General features: G+C 38.5%; 1 protein-coding gene across 2 annotated transcripts in view; it reads right to left on the reverse strand.

Moving 5' to 3' along the window:
* Positions 1 to 19,191, reverse strand: part of MOCOS (molybdenum cofactor sulfurase) — a 218,864-nt gene that overhangs the window by 33,843 nt on the left and 165,830 nt on the right. For both annotated transcript variants that reach the window (XM_065667756.1, XM_065667755.1), the window contains exons 7-8: positions 5,468 to 5,584; positions 2,220 to 2,666 (exon numbers count right to left, since the gene is read on the reverse strand). In XM_065667756.1, the coding sequence (XP_065523828.1) occupies positions 2,220 to 2,666; positions 5,468 to 5,584 (564 nt within the window). The remainder of the gene's footprint in view (positions 1 to 2,219; positions 2,667 to 5,467; positions 5,585 to 19,191) is intronic.

Consider the following 19,191-nt stretch of genomic DNA (forward strand, 5'->3'; position numbering starts at 1 on the left):
AATGAAGAATGCCTGGTGGAGAGGTAGAAAATCACAAAAGCAAGCTCATTTTCTTTGGGGGTTTACTTCAATACAGAAAATATTGAGAATCAAAATATTCTTGACTCCATCTCCTGGCCTCCTCTCCTTATGCATTGAAAGCTGTCAGAGTATGCATTAGGTCAACTTCTACTGTCCTTTCACATATACTCATGTATCTTCTATGAAACAAGTGGAAATACACAAGAAACACTCTTTGAGAAGAGGAGGAGAACTAAATGCTATTTGTAGTGAACTTCCAGTCCCTTCCAATACCATATACTAAATCCAGTAAATATTTAATTGTATCTATCTCACACTTTGGCAATACAAGCTCTGACAGTGCTGAGCTTCATGGCTGATGCTTTGTGATAAAAAGCATCGACTTCACTCCAGGCATGCAAAACTAAACCTCATAATGTAATTACAGTTTTAATATCTATTTTTAAACTATTCAAATCAGCTAGTGTTAGCTGTGCAGTCCAAGTTGCCTTGTATTCCTCTTGTAGTCAACGTAAAGACACAGAAATATCCAGGAACAATTAATATTTCCTACTGCAGATGCCTCACTGCTTACAGAATAATATCTAACTTTAGAGAGGTAAGATGAGCCCTGCTTTCACACCAGGCCCATTAACACATGCCTGGCACAAGAAGTATGCATGAGGCATGGGGATTTTACCCCTTCCATATAAAATTGCAGTTCTGTCTGCAATTTTACTCTGCCGGGGAGTACCAGGTTTGTATGAATACATCACCTAGAGTTGTTCCTCCTCACAGAGCTTGAGGAGAAGAAACCTGGCTCAGCTTGTGGGGAAACATAAGCTTTCTTTCATGCTGAGGTACATCGTACCTGCTCACGGGCACAATCACTTCAAAGGCTTCCTGGAACTGAATGTTGTGGTATGTATCTCACAATACCAGCCTGAAAGCAAAAAATAGAATTTAACCCCAAAGGGGCCTGAATACTGCTACAACATATTTCAGCAGCTTCTGTAGTGGGCTTCTGTAATACAGCTATAACAGTACAGCTATAACAACTGCAACACTATAATGAAGGTTAAAACATTTTTACAGGAAATGTGGGATTACTTTGGTTTTCAGAAGAGTTTGATTTAGTTGGAGGTTTACAAGGGGTGGATATTGTTTGTTCAGGTCTATTTAATGCTCAAGATTGTGCCTCTGAATTATAGACATCACAAGCCAAACCAAATTTAAAAATACAGATGTTTTGTTGATTATTTTGCAGTGTCTGCCTTAATTCCTCATCCTCTTTTTGCAGTAAGAACAAAAATAATAAATCATTATCAATTCAGCTGAGAAGCCATATTTTAAATGCAGGTGATTTGTCACTGGATTTGACCCCAATTTTCACTGAGATGTGAGACAATGACCTACACCAATACGTGTTCGTAGGGAAAGTTATACCGCTATTGACATTCATTAAATCGCTTCCCAGTATGGTACTAAGCAGAGTCCCATTCTAGGTCATATGTGGGCCATACACCTATTTCATCTTGCATTATTAAAAAAAGAAAAAGTCACAGCTAAGGTGACAATATTATTAACTTGGTAAAAAAAGCAATTAAAATCTTCAAAGACTGAACTTTCAAATAGTGTAGCAACACTTAAATGTCATATTTCTGTTGCAAATGTATTTTTAATGATAACATTTCTTTGTAATGTAAATCAGCCTCCTCTCAATTATAACATGTTAATCAAGTTATTTCTCAATTGCTGCTTACCCATCAATGCCTACAAGTCCATCACAAATGATTCTGTAAAAGCATACTAATTACTTGATTATATTTTAGTCAAGTTTTGCAAATCCAACTGTTTTCTTCAAGACTGCATATTACGTGCAGATTTGTCTGTTGGGAGGCAGGGGAAAGCAGAAGATACATTTGCATCCTGCAACTTCAGCCTAATTGGAAATCCTCTAAAGTACCTTAGAATCACAGAATCATAGAATAGTTAGGGTTGGAAAGGACCTCAAGATCATCTAGTTCCAACCCCCCTGCCATGGGCAGGGACACCTTAGCATGTGGGACTTGGTAAAAATTGGAAAACAGGAAAAATGGGTACCGACCCACTGCTTCCTGTTATCTCATGCACATGGTATTCCCGGTTGACATGTCTGACAGGAGTAAGGAAAAACACAAGGTTGAGATGAGTATTCAAGAATGATTCAAAGTGCATACCTCGAATGCAGAGCAGGATTTAATTGGGTAGAGATAGATGTTGGTGACAGTGATGGGCTTGCCACCTCTTCTACATGTTGGTATTGCAGTCTCAGAAACAGCTGCCCTTATGCTTTCTGCCTCTGCCTCTGGTGGCTGCCGGCTGCCAGTTGTCATTGTCACTGATGAATTACTCCTGAGTTCTGTGTCCGAGATGTGTGATATTGGAAACAATTTATCTGCACTGTTAAAGGAAGGGCGGTCATCTGGGACAGACTTTGTCGTCAGCGTTGTAACAGAGGACTGGAAGGGAATTTCAGCATCTGACTTGGAAAGTCTGGTGGCTATGATGAATTTCAAGAAAGTCTGTGCATCTTCAAAAGAAGACATGTAGCCAAAGGATATTCTCACAGAACCAGTGGGACGTCCATCAACTAGGTCTATATCATCTCCACAGACATGGCCAGCCTAGTTTGAAATAGAAAGAGAACCTGGGAGCTCTTATGACAGACTGTGCTTTATTTCCCTCTAATTTTACAGTTATTCATGAGTCTCTTAATTCTAACCTGAAAAACTGTTTTAAAATATACAATGTTAACTCATGAATACAGGCTAAAAATGGAGAAAAAAAAAATCCCAACTATCTTATTATTCAAACTGAGAAGAAGTTTGTTCTGAGTGGCTTGTCCTATTCTACCCTAAGGCAAAAGAGACTTTTCAAGGACACATCTAGAATCACAAAAAGGTTGTGTGCCCTAAGATGGCCTCTTAGCTACGGTAGTCTCCAGGTATATTCTAGTCTCATCTACATAGTTCACTGCAATTCAAACTGGGATATTACATTCAGAGAAGTGAACAAACCATGAGGGTGCTGATTTTTTTGTTGCAGTTTTCTTCATATTTGCTATCAGAACAATTCCAATTTATATTATCAGAGGCTTATTCGAGGCTTGTGTTAAATACTCCAATGGATAGCTATACATCTGAGAACTGGGATATTAGCAAAGCAGAGACTTGAAACTAGAGTTTCAGCATCCGAAGTGACATCCTTTGTCATTGGGATGTGCAGCAAATCTGTCTTGCTGACCCACTTAGCACATTGCTTTCACAAGGGAGGGAACTTGCCTTCCCACTAGCACTTCCTCCTTTGAAGAATACAGGCTTCCACTTAAAAAAAAATGATTGAAAAATCCTTCAGATACCCCAATAGTGACCTCCATGTAGATGCCCCTCTTTTTGATAAGTCTTTCATACAGCACTTGCTGGAAAACTCTCCCTTAGAGCAGTTTCTCCTTCAGTAAGTGGGTCAGTGAATGCTGCTGCTCACTTCCAGTTAAGGAGATAAGCTAGAGAACTCCTTTTTTCATCCACCTAACATTAACTCAATGGAAACAAGATTTAGTCCTAAATCAGTATCCTTATTCCTATTAGTGCAGCATGGTTGTATTTTTTCCCTCAGAATTTATCTATTTATGCATTTTCTCTCACACAAAAATGGAAATGTAAATAGTTCATTTACATGAGGGATTTTTAAAGCAAGAAATGTGATGGTTCAACAAACGCAGATGCTATTTGTGCAAGGAGAAATAAAAAAACCCAACCCTATATGTCATAGCATGCAATACGGTAGTAAATTTTTTAAAGTAGTGTGATGCAGTTTTTATCCTTGACAATAGAGCAGAAGCACTATTTGCAAAATTAGGTTGCATCTGTTAATATACACGTAACTCTTTGCCGAGTATTGATTGACTGACTGAGGAGAGGTTCCTGCTGTACAAATAAGCAAACGAATTCCTACGTAACATCCTAAGAAAACTAACCACACCTCTCCAGGGACCCTTGAGGACAGAAAGTCCTCTCTCACAGGCATTTTATACATGGAAGTCTGCCTGAAGGAAGGAAGAACACACATTTAGCACCCTGGGAAAAAGTGAAACTAAAGTATATGTGCATATAATGTGACAAAAGGTGCCTTGCCCTACACAGAAATGTTATCAATAATTCATCCAGATCCTTCTTAAAGGACTGATGGGAATGGAGCATCCCAAAATAATGACTGCTTGACTGCACCACCTCATGTACAACTTTTAGCAGATAAAGTGCCTCTTTATAAGTTTAGGTTTAAACTATCCGCATTTAAATGATACAGACCTGCAAGAGACCAAGTGCTCCTTAGCACATAAGGAAATCCACGCAGCTGGTCATCTGGCATTTTGCACTTCAGCAGAAGGGTAAACCTTTTTCTCCTTTCTCAGAGGAGAGAGGTTCCATAGTAAATCAGAGTACCATTTTGCCAAGGAAGGTATTAAAGAGCTCTTCCCCTTTAAGAACCTGTGTGATCAGTCTTGCGTGTAAATGTATTTGTGAAAGTTATATGAATGTCTCCATGAAATTATAAGGGAGCTACAATATCAATAGAGCCATTATAATTTTTCATCTTTTGAAGAATACCATTAATAAAATTTTAGATTGCTCTGCATTAATTTGCCGCAATTTCAAACTCTGATAAATATACAGACACAAAGCCTCCCTCGTTTCATTGTAATATATCCTGTCACACGTCTTTAATGACAACTTATGGAATATATTAGTCATCTAGAAAACAGTCTTTACATTCATGTTCTCACAATCTAACTCATCAGTTAGCTAGGTGGATGTCATCTAAATTTACTACACCCTCTGAGATTCACTGTGTATTCCCATTTATTGTTTCTTATCCAATTTTTATATGCCTTTTAAACTGTAACATCCAACAACAATAGGTCTATAATACTTAAATGTTATTAAGTACAATTAAGTGTACTTAAGGATCAACATGAGATGAATTGTTCAGGAACTTCTGTTCTGCAGGAAGTCTTGTTTTCATGTAATTCCAAATCAGAACAAGAATCCACGATTTCACATTTTCCAGTGAAATAAAGACAAGCAACACATACTGCTTTGGGTCCACCACATGATTTTGTTTCAACACCCCATTTCAGCGAACTGAATTCCAGTTCAGTTAGTTCTTTAATATGGCAATTGAGTTGAAAGTTCAGAGAAAGCAAATAAAATTATTCTTAAAGTTGCAGAGACTCAAAACCACAGGACATAATACACCTACTTTAGCTTTGAGCTACTTAGGGTTTTGGGTTTTTTTGATGCAGAGACAGATTCTCTTTTCCCCTTCAAAGCTCCTGTCTTTAGGAAATTCAGAATAGGGAGACAGAAGATGTCACCTGGGTCACTGAATGTAGGTACTTTCCATGTAATCTCATTCAGATACTAACCTGCAGGTTCCTTTGTACGTCTTCATTGCTTATACCCAAATGCATTTGGCAGGCTCCTGTGTTACAGAAGCAACCTGTGCGGACATGTATGTTGTAAAGACTTGCCATCTTGTCCACCTTTCCAGTTCAGCGGGAGAGAAGACATAGGAGAACAGAAAAATAGACATTTTGAAGTTGTGGTGAACAAGACAAAATGTTTTAAAGGTACAAATCAATTTAAAGTAAATTACCTCTCTAAATTATTAACAACTTACCGTAGCTTTTAGCATTCTCATAAACATTTAGGACAGAGGCAGAAATGCTTACCTCGGCACTGAGAGCACACAACACACACACACAGAGCATATCAATTCAGGTCCTGATCTTATTAATGCTGGTACATGTGCTTAATTTTAAACCAATGAGCAGGTTCATTCACATCAGTGGTGCTAATTGCAGGCCTGCAATCATGTGTCATTCAGTGTTTTGAAAGAACCATCACCGACAACTGCCTTTGCAGGGACTGAAGAGAGGCCTAGGGCACCCGTTCAGTTAGCTGAAGAAAACTTTGTTCTCCAAGGATCTGAAACTGCAAGTTCTCTTTACAGAAACTGACTGTATCTGTGGGATTTTGGCATACAAGTGCTTGAATAATCACCTCCCAGTAAGCAATAACATCTGACAGGGCAGGGACTAAATCAGAATACGTCCTTGAGTCTTCCTCGTACAACCACACAATCTACCAAGTTCTGGGTGTACATTTCCTTGTGTTGTGCTGTGCTGTTCTATGTTATAAGATTTCCTTATTGTTCATTAAATAATGAATGGGCAGAAACATAATACTTGACAAACTGGCATAAATAAATTGCTTGAAGGAATGAAAAGAATGTGCAAGAAGAACAGAAGCACATGTCTACGTGCGCTCTAGAAGGAGACACATATGCATGCACTGGGAGGGCAACACTGGTAGGATGGCATTGCAGAGAAGACATATGGATTGTCAGGGTTTCATAGCACAGCTAAGAAAGAACTGAAGCACACTACAGGGATCCTCTTAGCACAGCTAAGAAACCATGGAAGCACACTCAAGGGGTCTGTACAACACTTTATGTTGATTTCAAAAAGCAACAACAGCATCTGGCAAGGTTAGCTGAGCAGATATAGCTACCACCAGTTATTTCTTTGACAACAAATGATGAACATTATTAGTCAGGACTGGGATAAAGGGCAGTTAAATGGTCAGAAAGAGAGCAAGAAACCTGGCACACCTTACCTCTGCCACAGACTTCCAGAACAGCCTTGCACAAGCTGCATTAACCTCAATGCTTTTGCGTAATGGAGAGCTGAGAGCTCTGAGAATAACTATGCTGCAGACTGCGAGGAGCCAGCTGTACAAGTGACACAATTCTCCTCACAGGGAGCTCAGTCTCAGCTACACACAGAGCAAGAGCTCAGCCTAAATGTGTGGTAATGCACGTCCCTAACTGTGAGCTCATGCTTTATCTGCCTGAGGTATCGATGCAAACATCCAATCTAGCTTTTCTAGACAGTTTAATCTTTATCAGTATTTATTATTTTTAACATAGATTCTCTTAGGAAAACAGGATAATAGCCCAAAAAAATTCAGCCTACAATTCAGAATGAATTTTTTCTCATGTGTGGGGCACAAGTTACTCTCACCAAAATGTACGTACAAAAACCAAAATAAATCCTTCATCATTATGGTGCACAAAAACTTACATGTGTTCTGCACCACTATTTCAGTTCAAAATGGTTCAGTTCTTAAATGGAGATACAATCAAAATTACTCTTTATATATCCAGACTTGGAAAGCAAAGAATAGAATCGTCCTGAGATTCCTATTCATGATTAATGCCTTGGAGAATATCCTGTGTTCAAAGCATGTTTCTCGAATCAAAGTTATAGCAAAAGGCATCTACTGAGAAAGATTGTTGTGGTGTCACTAGCTTTGTTTTGTCAGAAGACTTCAATCTGGGAACAGTGACATTTTCTTGACTTCTTTTTTCATTTAGATGAGACAAGTTGTCATCCTGGCATAACATGGTTTGTCATGGTGCTAGTGACTTGTGGGTGGATCTATCATTCTGCTAATGATGACAAGCAAAGAAAAAATCATGACAGATATTTCACTGCTGAATTCCTACAGTGCTTGGGCTTATTTGCTCAATATACAAACAACTTTTAAATATATCATCTTTTTATTATGATTATTACTTTTTTGAAGAAACATTGCTGAGGCAGCCTTGCTTATCAAAGTGTATTGAGTGTAATGAATTATCCGTGACACAACTTCAAGGAAGTTAACAAGACCTTTTTTAAAATCTTTTTAATTTTATCAAAAAATTTATTACTGTTCTTTAATGAACAGTAATTTCTTTCTAGCTGTGTGACACAATACCGCTCTCCAATAACACCTTACATTTTGATATATATTAATCTGTACAGTAGACAAGAATTATTGGTACATAAAGATGTATGAGCATTAGAGGATTATGGGGAATTGTGGTTCAGGAGAACAAAGATAAGTTATCCATAGCTTTAGTATTAATCATACTCTGCTACCACCAATGTGATAACGCACCCAGGTGTTGGGAACGTGATGCACACTTCTCATAGGAAACAATGACACCATGTAAAGAATCATTAAGGGCAGTGCTGCCAATCTATCTGTCCCTTGAATTCATGCTTGACTTTCCCTTGGACATATGCTTTAATTTCTTCTTGTTTAGTTTCACCCCAGAAATATGCTACTTGGGGAGTTAATTTAATCTCTCTCTGCAGTGCTATTACATAACAAACCAAATAGAACATAAACCATCTGCTACAGTTGTTTCAATGAAGAAAAGCTTACTTAAACAAAGCACATCTTTAAAATTGCCATAAGGAGCAATAATGAATATTGAGCTCAGGGTTATGAAATACAGAACACTGCTTGCAGCTCTGCCTGTAACAGCAGCAGCTGACTTTTGGGAGCCAGGAATATGTTCATCAATGGAGGCACAGAAGCATGAATAGTACTAATGGTAAGTACACAGCTTAATATCACAAATTGTCAGTTTTGGTGATTCCCTGGGTTTGATATTTGGCACTATTGTGCCTTAGTATTTCAGAGCTTGGAGACTACAATTAAACTGCAAAACACATGCAGAAATCTTGCTGCATTTTTATTGATTTCAGTCAGTGAGGACATGGTGATTAAGTCATCACAACATCTGAGGGTAGCTTCTGTCCCTTTTGACGTCATAGTGTCTTGATACTTGACAAGCAAGAGGTGCTTTTCACACTGCCAGGCCATGGTCTTCAAGTTGAATAAACACACACGAACAAAGTTCATCTGAACCAATTTTTAAAATAGCTTTGGTTTGGGTTTTTTTTTTCTTTTAGAGACAATTTCTATTTTAAGCACAGCTGCCTCCCTCAGTGAGACTTCCTTTAGTGTTGCCAGACTGATGAAATGCTCCACTTCAGAGTTGTCTTCATAGTGCTCTCTCTGATAAATACTATGAAAATTTTGGGAGATTTTTAGTATAAAGAACATTGAAGTGGAGAAGGATTTTCCTGCTGGTTTTAATACCTTGTCCTACAATAGTCCCCTCTTGGATATCCGCTATTTTATTTCACACCCAGCAGCTGGACAGCTCCGAAAGTAAGATGATCCTGGTGTGTTCGATTGCCAGTTCTCTGTCATACAGCTGCCTGGTGGCTTCTCTACCTTTGCTAAATGACTGACTTATGCTATCCATTCACTTCAGGGCCTCTGTGACAGTGAGCTGAGAGGTGTAAGCTTTTCTCAGACTTCAGGATCCGTTGAAATAGGTCTGAGAATAATGCTTATTGTAGGTAGATATAAACTAAGTGATAGTGAAGCTTTACAAATAGCTCTTAGAATCACCATATATTCCGGGTTGGAAGGGATCTTAAAGATCATCTATTTCCAACCCCCCTGCCATGGGCAGGGACGCTTTCCACTAAACTAAGTTGCTCAAAGCCCCATCCAATCTGGTTTTGACCACTTCCAGGGAAGGGGCATATTTTGCAGATAATTTCTAATCAACTAAGTCTATGCTTTTCAATAAAAATGATGGATTCTTTAGGAACTCCTGCTGAAGTTGTTCCCATAGAATCCAATTCTGTAGCTCTTATTCAAGTAAGTACTTCTTATTTGTGCAAGCTATTTTACCGGGTATTACAAGAATTATTCACATGAGTAAAGGAACTTTTGATAATAGATCATGAAGTGTCCCCAGAACCTGAAAATCATATAAGTCAATACTGGCAGGTACTGTCCTTCAGGAACTGGGATTGGTATTTCTCATTCTACTTGCTACAATGCCCAAATTTCAGAGCAGTTTGTCTGTCTGATAAATTTGCTCATTACAGGAATTGCACTGCACAACACTGATGACTGGTTATAAAACAGGTTTCATGACAGTGTTCTCCACATCCACTGGTAAATTAATTCACTGATTCATAGCATGGAATTGAAGAGAAAGTAAGCTAGCTCTTTCTGTCACCCAGCGTTTGACTGTGAAATGTTGTTCCTGATGCAAATGCATACTTAATCTTGTTTAACACAATTTAATAAGTAGGTCAGAAGGAATGAAAAAAAAAAAATCAGCACGTGTTTCCAAATCATTTAGTATGGAAAAAAAAGCATTTTAACTGAGTTACAGTATCATTAAACTGGAGTAACTGCATGGTCTCCTGCAACAGGCAGCATTTTTTACCATCCAAGGGAAAAAATGCCTGTGTGGGCAGGTTCCCACCATATTGGTGAAACTGATCCTCTGCTTCTTATTGTATCTCCAGCTGTTGACAATGGTTTAAATTAACTGAAGAGTGGATCTAACTTTCTCTTCAGTCTACACCCATTCATCACTCACTTTGACCAAAATCCCTTTGGTCAGTAGATAGTGAAGTATTGGTAGAAGGCAGCGAAGGATTAGACAGATTCTGAAATCTACTGAAACTCTCAAACTCAGTGTCCTGATAGTGGAAATGCTTGCTTATCAGGAACTTTCTAGTTGATGTGACAATTTTCTCTGCTAGTTTCAAACACAGTCAAATAGCAGGGAAGGTTGCACAGGAGAGAAGAAGGCTGGAAACATCAGCATAATTCAGAATATGCAGGTTGCCATTCTGCAGGAATTCTCACTTAGAAGATGTCATACACATAGCACACTTCAGGTCCTCCGTACTAAAGGGATTAACAATAATTTTACATTTCTGAGATTCAAAAGCCAGAAGACACTTTGATGGTGGGATGGCTATAACGAAGAAATGAAACACAGTCTTGATTGTTAATGGGTGGTCTCACATTTTTTCAACTGCCTTTTTCTTCCCTGTAATACATGCGGTGAATTAGGAATTGGATTTATTTCAAACATATATAAATTTCATAAGTCCAAGGTCCTGCTATGTGAAACTGATCAAGCTGATGAGTAGGCTAAATATCTTAGTTTTCTTTGATTTGGCATCTCAATGACCACAGTTCTCTCCAATCAATGTCATTTTATCTTAGCTTTTTTACTCTTTTAAACTGCATTAATTGACAATGAAAATCTGGTTTGATAAAATGACATCAGGGAAAAGATAGATTCCAGGAAGAAAAGTAAATCAAAGGAGCCCAAGCCCTCTTGGGGCTTCCTAACTCTGACTTCAACAGAGCGTTCCATCGTGAGTCATAGGAGAAAGACTGTACTTTATATTACACTGAGCATCCTTAGCTATTTTTTGACCCAAAAGGCTTTGGGTCAGACTACTACCACTCAGAGAAGCGGAAGACAGAGGCAAACAACAAGAAAGACTAAGCCATAACTCATATCATGAAGGGATAATAGGGAATATAGCAGACTAATACAAGTGGAAACAATGTCTAGGAATATAAAGGTGCAGTGCATGATACAAAAAAATGTAGATTTAATTCATGTCCCAACCAAAGCACTCTATACTTTTTCCTCTTTCTCTTTATTCACTTAAATCCTCCATCGTCTGTATTTATCCCCTGAAGATGGGATAACAGGTCACAAGGAGGTTGTGGGGTTAAAATCCCATGATGGACTGTGTAGAAGAATTACTTTAGTTAAGGCCATACAGGGTCCTTTACAGGATTTGAGGGGAAGGGAGGGAGAGAGAGAAGGGTAGGAAGATGCAAGCAGGGTAATAAAGAAGGGACCGGGCTTTCTTCAAAGGATTCAGATGGTGGACTGAAACTGGACATTGCATGCATTCAAAACCAGCTGATCTGCTTTTAAGCAGATCAAGAAAAAAAGAAACCCAGCAGAGGCTCTCAGCACAGCCCTTTTGCTGCTACCATGTGGCTTCTTTTCACATTTCTCCCGTGTAATGAGGTCTGCAGTTTAGAGACACAATTTGTCCCTGTTACTAAACAGAAAATATTTACCCTCCCTCATTCATCTGAGATTCTTTCATCTGAACAACTGTGAGCATCTTTATTTTAGCTCCTTTCCAGTTTCCTTAGCAACATGCAAAGACACTCCAGAGAAGCACTGTCAGGCAACACCTTCAGTCTAGGCTTTCATGAAGCTTTCTAACCTTGATCAGCTCTGATGAGCAATTTAATAGTAGGCAGTTTCAAGCATACTATATCACATGTGTCTTTGTCCCTGTGTAATGAGATATTACAGAAAGCAACTCTGCCTGTACTCTGTCGCTGCTTCCTCAGCAGGAAGAGAGCTTCATTACCTACTAACTAGGTTTGCATTTATCACAGAGTCTCTCAAGTACAGCACTGCCTGATGGTCAGTCAGTGATCCACTACCTAGATCGTTGAAATTGCCTCCTGTATTGTGAGCCCCTTATTGTAAGGGCTGCATTTGAGTACCCAGTGCCATGTACTCAAATATAAGTAAAGATCCAGACTGTAATGACATTTCTTGACAGTTTGAAGCAACAAGGTGCCATTTACTGACAAGACAGTGTGGTTTGCTGCATTGCTGCTATCTCCCTCCTTATGAGACATCCACAGTGCTATTGAAAACTAATTGAAACCAAGGAAATTAGTGGACATTCAACAGAAATCTTCACAACAATCTTTTTCTCCTTGTAATCCTGTTTGCATTCTATTGTGGTGGTCCATCTGCCATCTCCGGCTTCCTGAAATCAATGGCTAAATCCATAGCTAAAATCAATAGTGAGCAATCACCTCAGCAATTTTTAGGTAGCTATTGGGAAGATGGCCAAAAATCCCATTAGGCAAGTTAAGAACACTTTTCTTTCCCTGAGTCATCAAAATTGATATAATGAGTGGTTATGCTTCTAAATGCATTAGCGTAACTAGCTCAGAGTCATTTGACCATCTCTGCAAAGACATTCTCAGCTGGAATTAACAAATGCTGGATTTCCATTTTCTATGGCCCGGATTAAAAAGATGGTGCACTTCTCCACTTGCAAAACTGAATTGTTTTACACAAAAGTAAAAATATTAGCTGGAAAAAACATAAAAGGGTTAAAGTTTAAAGAACAACAAAGAACTCTTGCTGAATAGCTTTCTATGAAGATTTATTTTAAAAAGATTAGATCAAGTAGAAGTAGCTCTCCTCATTGCTTAACAGCAACCCACGTGCTCCTATAGGGATATAGTATGAATTTCTAGGTAAGTACTGACAGCTACTACCGGACTTTGGTCAGTTGTCTGATCGAATTGAACTGGTAAAGTTTGTGAAATGCTGTAGCTCCTTTTTTTTTTTCCAGTCCTCTAATTCACATGTTGTCATTATCCTAATTCTGTACCTATATACCATATATACAGTGCATTGGAACTAATCTACCAGCAAAACTGAGGGTATCATCTAAGACACAAACAACAGTTATTTCAAGAAATCTATCCACTTCAGGTATTGCAGGGTACTTTTTATCTGTAACATTGAGTAGTGATATGAATATGTATGCAGCCAGCTGTGTGTATATACAAATGTATCCGCCACTTGAAATCTGAAGATTTGCCAGTGTTTTCTCTCCAATCCTGTGAGGTTAGAATAAGTGGGAAAGACAGACAGTGAATCTCTCAAGGTGACACTGAAAGACTGCCATAGAAGAGGATTTCACCTGGCCGTTGCTAGGTCCTGGCAACTGATCTAGGTGCAGCTAAGCAATTCATTAATACATCACCAGAGGAAAAAGAAGCTCTTAAAAGAGAACATTGTGAAACTAATGCAAAGTCAGCGTTCTTGGAGTATGAAGGTGTTTCCATAAGTGACTATCACCATTTTATTTTCCTTGCACAACTACTTTTATGTGCATTTCCCATCCTGCCTCATTGGACTTGCAGACCTGTCCAAATGCAAAAAGAAAGAATAACTTCTATCTGCTTATATTGCTCTTTTTCTTCCTGGTCAAACCTCTCCCATACAACACCTTTTCAGACAGCTTATCCAACTCTTCTCTGTTTCTCATGGCTGGAATCTCATTTTTCTTTTTCTTTCCTGCCCAAACTGGTGTCTCTTTTTTTTACCCAATCCATCTAGTAATGAACTTCGGTTGCACAGTGGGAAATTTAGATTAATCATTAGGAAATGTTTTGCAGTATTGAATATAGCTAAGTTCTAGAACAAACTGCCTCCAGAGGCTGCTGAATGGTTCTGGTAACTATGATCTAATCTTGGCACACAGTGTTGATGAATAACCTCTTAAGGCTCTGGCAATCCTAAGATCTGCTTTCCCTCTCCACGTCTTCTCAAACCACAGGGATGAATTTGCCTTGGCTGCTAAGCTGCTCTCAGGACAATTCACTGCCATACGTTACTTTGGATGCAGAAGGATAAACAGGGTTAAGAAGAAAATATTTTTTTGTTGTTTCTTGGGGGAGTCGTATTCTGGTTTTGTCTTCTTCTTATAATGCTAGCATGTGAACACTGGCAGAAAGCCTGTCAGTGTGTAGAAGGTTTAACGGTGAGATCCTGTGTGACTTTTCTTACATCTAAGTGAGGTGGGGCCACCCTGGTCTTCACTTCAGAATGATAGACCATAAAGGCAGGAAAGTAAAAAACCAGCAGTGGGTCATTGAGTCTGTCCTTACATTAACTCAAGGGAGGTTGAGACAGAAGGGAAGTGAGTAAGACAGTCGGCAGATGTCATAATAAAAGCAGTCATAAAATTGCATTATGGACTTATGCTGAAGGGACACAAACTGGAAGTTATCTATCTGCTCAGAAGTGTTGATAGGTTTTTATTGAGAAATGGACGAAGAAAGGTAAATTCAAAGTCTAGACCTCTCTTCACTATATCTGGATTGATGAGAGTGAGCTGGGACATGCTAATGTAGGCTCCTAGACAAAACTGATCATAATCTGAGCAGGGTTCTCAGTCTTGAGAGGCAAAACTCATCCATATGCAAGACTGCAGAAGAACCTTCCTTAGGCAAACCAAATTGTTTACATCCTCTATCTTTGGCAGCCAATTCCTGTTATAGCAGTTTGTCTGTCACACAAGTGTGAGGTGGCAGGCAAGAAGGCTGAGACTGCTAATGGACTGATGCTTGTTTGCTCCCTGACAGGATTTTTAGAAGGCGTGGCAAGCATATATAGATACCAAGGGAGCTTTTGCAGGTGAGACAATCACGGCAAGCTACTTCTGTTTAGCTTCAGGCTCCAGGCAAAGGACACAGTGTGAAAAAACAGAGTGGGAAAGGGAGCTGGTAATCCACGGCTGAAGTGATAGCCTTTTTTCGAAAGATAGCTATGATGGTTTGCTCACTTTTTTTAAGTCCATGACACACAGGAGTTTAAAAAAAATATTGTTTCAGAAGACCAAAGTGAAAAAAGAATAAGCTTGATAAGGGAAGTGCTGTTTGTCACTGGGGATAGAAAACACTGATTTGAAAGCTGTGACTGGGTAAGAGCTCTCCCGGGCATACAATTCAACAAGTGTTTCAGGTGAAATTCCATTTGCCCATCTCTGTCTCTTACCCCTTTCTCTTCTTACAGATCCCAAAGTGACTTTACAGAATGAAATGTAAAAAGATTATAAAATTACTCTGTAATTATCTACTGATTGTACAAAGAACATTTCCCAGGTCTCTTCTACTTAGTAAAACAAAGAGAAAAACTTAATTTTAGCACAGAGCATTCATCATAGCAGAGATGGTGGGGTTTTTTGGTCTTTTGTGTTTTTTTTGTGTGGTTCTTTTTGTGTGTGGGTTTTTTTCTTTTTTTTTTTTTTTTTAATCTGTAAATAGAAGAAAACTTTGCATTTTGTCCTGATTTGTGAGAAATACACTTTTTTTTTTTTTTGTTTTTTTTTTTGGTATGTGATTATTTCAAATCTATGTTGATTCCTTACAGCTGGTCCACCTCCTCTTTGGCATTCAAGCTAGGCTGGAACTGCATGGAGTTATATGCAAGGTTTTGATGAAAGAAGATGGCAAAGATGAAAACTGAAGCTGAATCATTGCTGTCAAACAGTGTTTTAGAGATTAGAAGGATGTGGGGATATATAAACACCTGACATTCATACACGCTGAAGACTGCAGGTACTCACTGTTGATAAATGAGCTGATGGTGAATCTCTATGTGAAGGGTCTGCAATGTTAGCTCAGCACTGAGCATATACATACAACGTTTTTCATGACATCACAACCCCTTTAATATCTAGGGCTAACTGCTTCTTTTCCTGGTAGCCTCACAAGGAACTAGAACGTTGACAGCTTGCTGCATTAATGTCAACTCTGTTACTTCCATCCTGTACCACTGATTAGCAGAAGTTCTTCATCTCTACCCCTGCACTTTCTCACCTTTCTAAATCACCAGCCTGCCATCTGTCCACGCTTCATTAATGGCAAAAACTATAATGCCAGAGAATCATCCATTCTTAACCAGACAAGCATATATGAAGAAACTGTTTGGCATAAAGGACAACTTTATATGCTGGACCTGTTGAGCACTCATCATGGCCTAAACCCTGTTCATAACCAGGTCTTTTTGGTTCTGCAGTGCAAATAAACATGTAGTGTAAAATGACAGATGTCCTACTGCAGAGGACAGGCAGGTTGCGTGAAAGGAATATAAGTATTCTCCTAAGTAATTTCAAGAACAAATTACTACCAATAGTAGTATACAAGACAGCTTTACTAAAGGAAATAATTTTCATGAGAAGTATTTGGTGCAGCTCAAAGGAGGAAATTTAATGTATTTTTACTGCCCAAAGACAAAAGGTTTACAGAGCTTTCAAAACTATAGCAGTTCTATCCCTAGATATAGAAATGTTTCATGAGAAATCTGAAGAAAAAACAAAACTTTTGAGTGACTATTGGTGCTTGGAGCCTGCAAGTCTCTCTTCTTTATTTTTTTTTAATTACCATTTGGAGCAAAACAGTTAAACCAGTAATTAAAATGTCAATTGAACCCACTATACATATTGTATACATAGCAAGTTTATTCCAAATATAACACCCTAAGCCAGTGATACCCTTCAACAATCACAAAATAAAACTGAAATGAGAAAGCAATATATATTCAACTTCCTAATTATTTCCCTGCCACCTTATAATTTCCTAACATCCAAGTTTTCTTTACCATAGATATTGGGACAGATGGCTGTAAATAAAAGCTGCCATCCTTGAGCGTGCCATCGTGGCATGGTATAATCTGTGTGTCTCACTCTAATGAAATCCCTTCATTTGATCTTGACTGCTGCAATGAAGACTTCGGGCTGAACCTGAGACTATGGCTATTACCTCTTGGTGCAATTGACCTCACTGTCATTGTTTAGCCCCAGCTGGCAACTGAATACCACGCAGCTGCTCTCTCACCCCCACCCTGTCTCAGTGGTACTGGGAGAAGAACTGGGAAAAGGAAAAACCCATGGGCTCAGATATGAACAGTTCAATAACTGAAAGAAAGTAAGATGAAATAATGATGATGATGGTGGTGATGAAAAGAGAGAGAGCAAAAATGGAAGAGGAATAAATCCCAGGGAAGAAAAATGATGCACAATACAATTCCTTACCATCCGCTGACAGATGCCCAGGTCATCCCCCAGTAGTAATCAGCCCCTCTCAGCCAACCTCCCCTTTCACTCCCCAGTTTCTACACTGAACATGACGTTCTATGGTATCAAATACCCCTTTGGCTAGTTTGAGTTAGGTGTCCTGGCTGTGCTCCCTCCTGGCTTCTTGTGCCCCTCCTCACTGGCAGAGCATAGGAGACTGAAAAGTCCTTGATTTAGGGCAAGCACTGCTTAGCACCAACTAAAACATTGATGGTTTTGATTATTCTCACACTAATCCATTGATTATTCTCACACTAAATCCAAACCACAGCAGTGGGAAGAAAATGAACTATGTCAGCCAAAGCCAGGCCGCTATGTATGTAGTTCAAGCATGTTTGTCTTTAGTGGCACAATCTTGTTAGCTCTGCTAATTAAACACTGATATCAGTGAGAAATGGATTTCAATAATAGAACCACATAAGAACAACTTTCTTCCCAAATGTTACACAGATGAAAGACATACTTTTTTCTCTGATTTAATTTTTCCAGTGGCAGTGTTAAATATCATGTTTTTCACTACATGCCTTTCACACCCTAAATACCTTGAACTTAGTTCAGTTTTGAATATCATGCAAATTACGTAAACCGTCTACTTATGAACTCTTTATTGCCAATCTCAAATGTTCCAAATAAACTGCTCCAAACCTTGTCATAATGTTTTCTCTGCTATCAGTTTAGTTAGATTGTCCTTTTCAGGCTACCAGATGCTACTGTCCAGCTTCACTGTGCCATCTAATAGTCAATGGACACATAGCAGTTGCCTGTCAGAAAGACAAATAGAACTGGTTGGATGCAATTAATTATAGAAGGGATATAATTCATAAAGGAATAGGACATTCTGTCATTTCTCTTTTAATATACTAGCTACAATACAACTTGAGTTGTTAATTGGTGTCCCTTAGTGGTAGATATGTAGGATAGAAATGTCATCCAATTTTTTGCCTTCTTTAAAAATTCCCTAAAATGTTTTCTGGGAGCCTTCTGAAACTGCGTTCTCCTAACTCTGCTAGATTGCATTTGGAGACTTAACCGTGAATCTACAGGAATGTGCAGATCATAGACATGACCAAGCTATAGGACACAAGCTATTTCATTTCTAAACAATTAATGGAAGTATTGGATTTAACTTTGATTTGAATAAGCCTATCTAATTTTAGACATGCATACAGGTATGAAGATGAGATTGTATTGTCACTTTGATGAAGCTTACTCTGCTGTATATTTTTTGTAATCATAAAGAAGCAGCAAACATTTTTCTCCACCATAACTGCTATAAGATGCCTATGAAAGAATTTCATTCCACAAAGAAGCCAATTATATATATCTTGCGCATATTGTAGCTTTGGAAAGAATAGTGCTGTTGCTTGTTAATCTCTAAAAGTCATTAAATTGCACATTATTTTAATTAAACAAAGTAATCTAATGGAGACTGCAGATGTGATTGTTATGCATTTGAAAACTTTACAGTTCTTTTTTCTACATACTCACACCAGAAATTATAAGAACCTTGTGAACAGCACAATCCAGATGATGCAGATCAATAAAAAACCTTTTTATGAGCAGCTACTGCAGCAAACAGGCACAATCGAGGCATAAGACTATAAATATTTTTTTCTTTGAGGGTACAGTTGAGTTTAAAAAAGTGAAACAGGCAAAAGCCATTTTTACTAAGAAATTTTGATGGTAAGAAGTTCAAATAAAGGTTTTGGTTATAACCA

This window comes from Lathamus discolor, chromosome 2 (genome assembly GCF_037157495.1).
Source record: "Lathamus discolor isolate bLatDis1 chromosome 2, bLatDis1.hap1, whole genome shotgun sequence".
Lineage (NCBI taxonomy): Eukaryota > Metazoa > Chordata > Aves > Psittaciformes > Psittacidae > Lathamus > Lathamus discolor.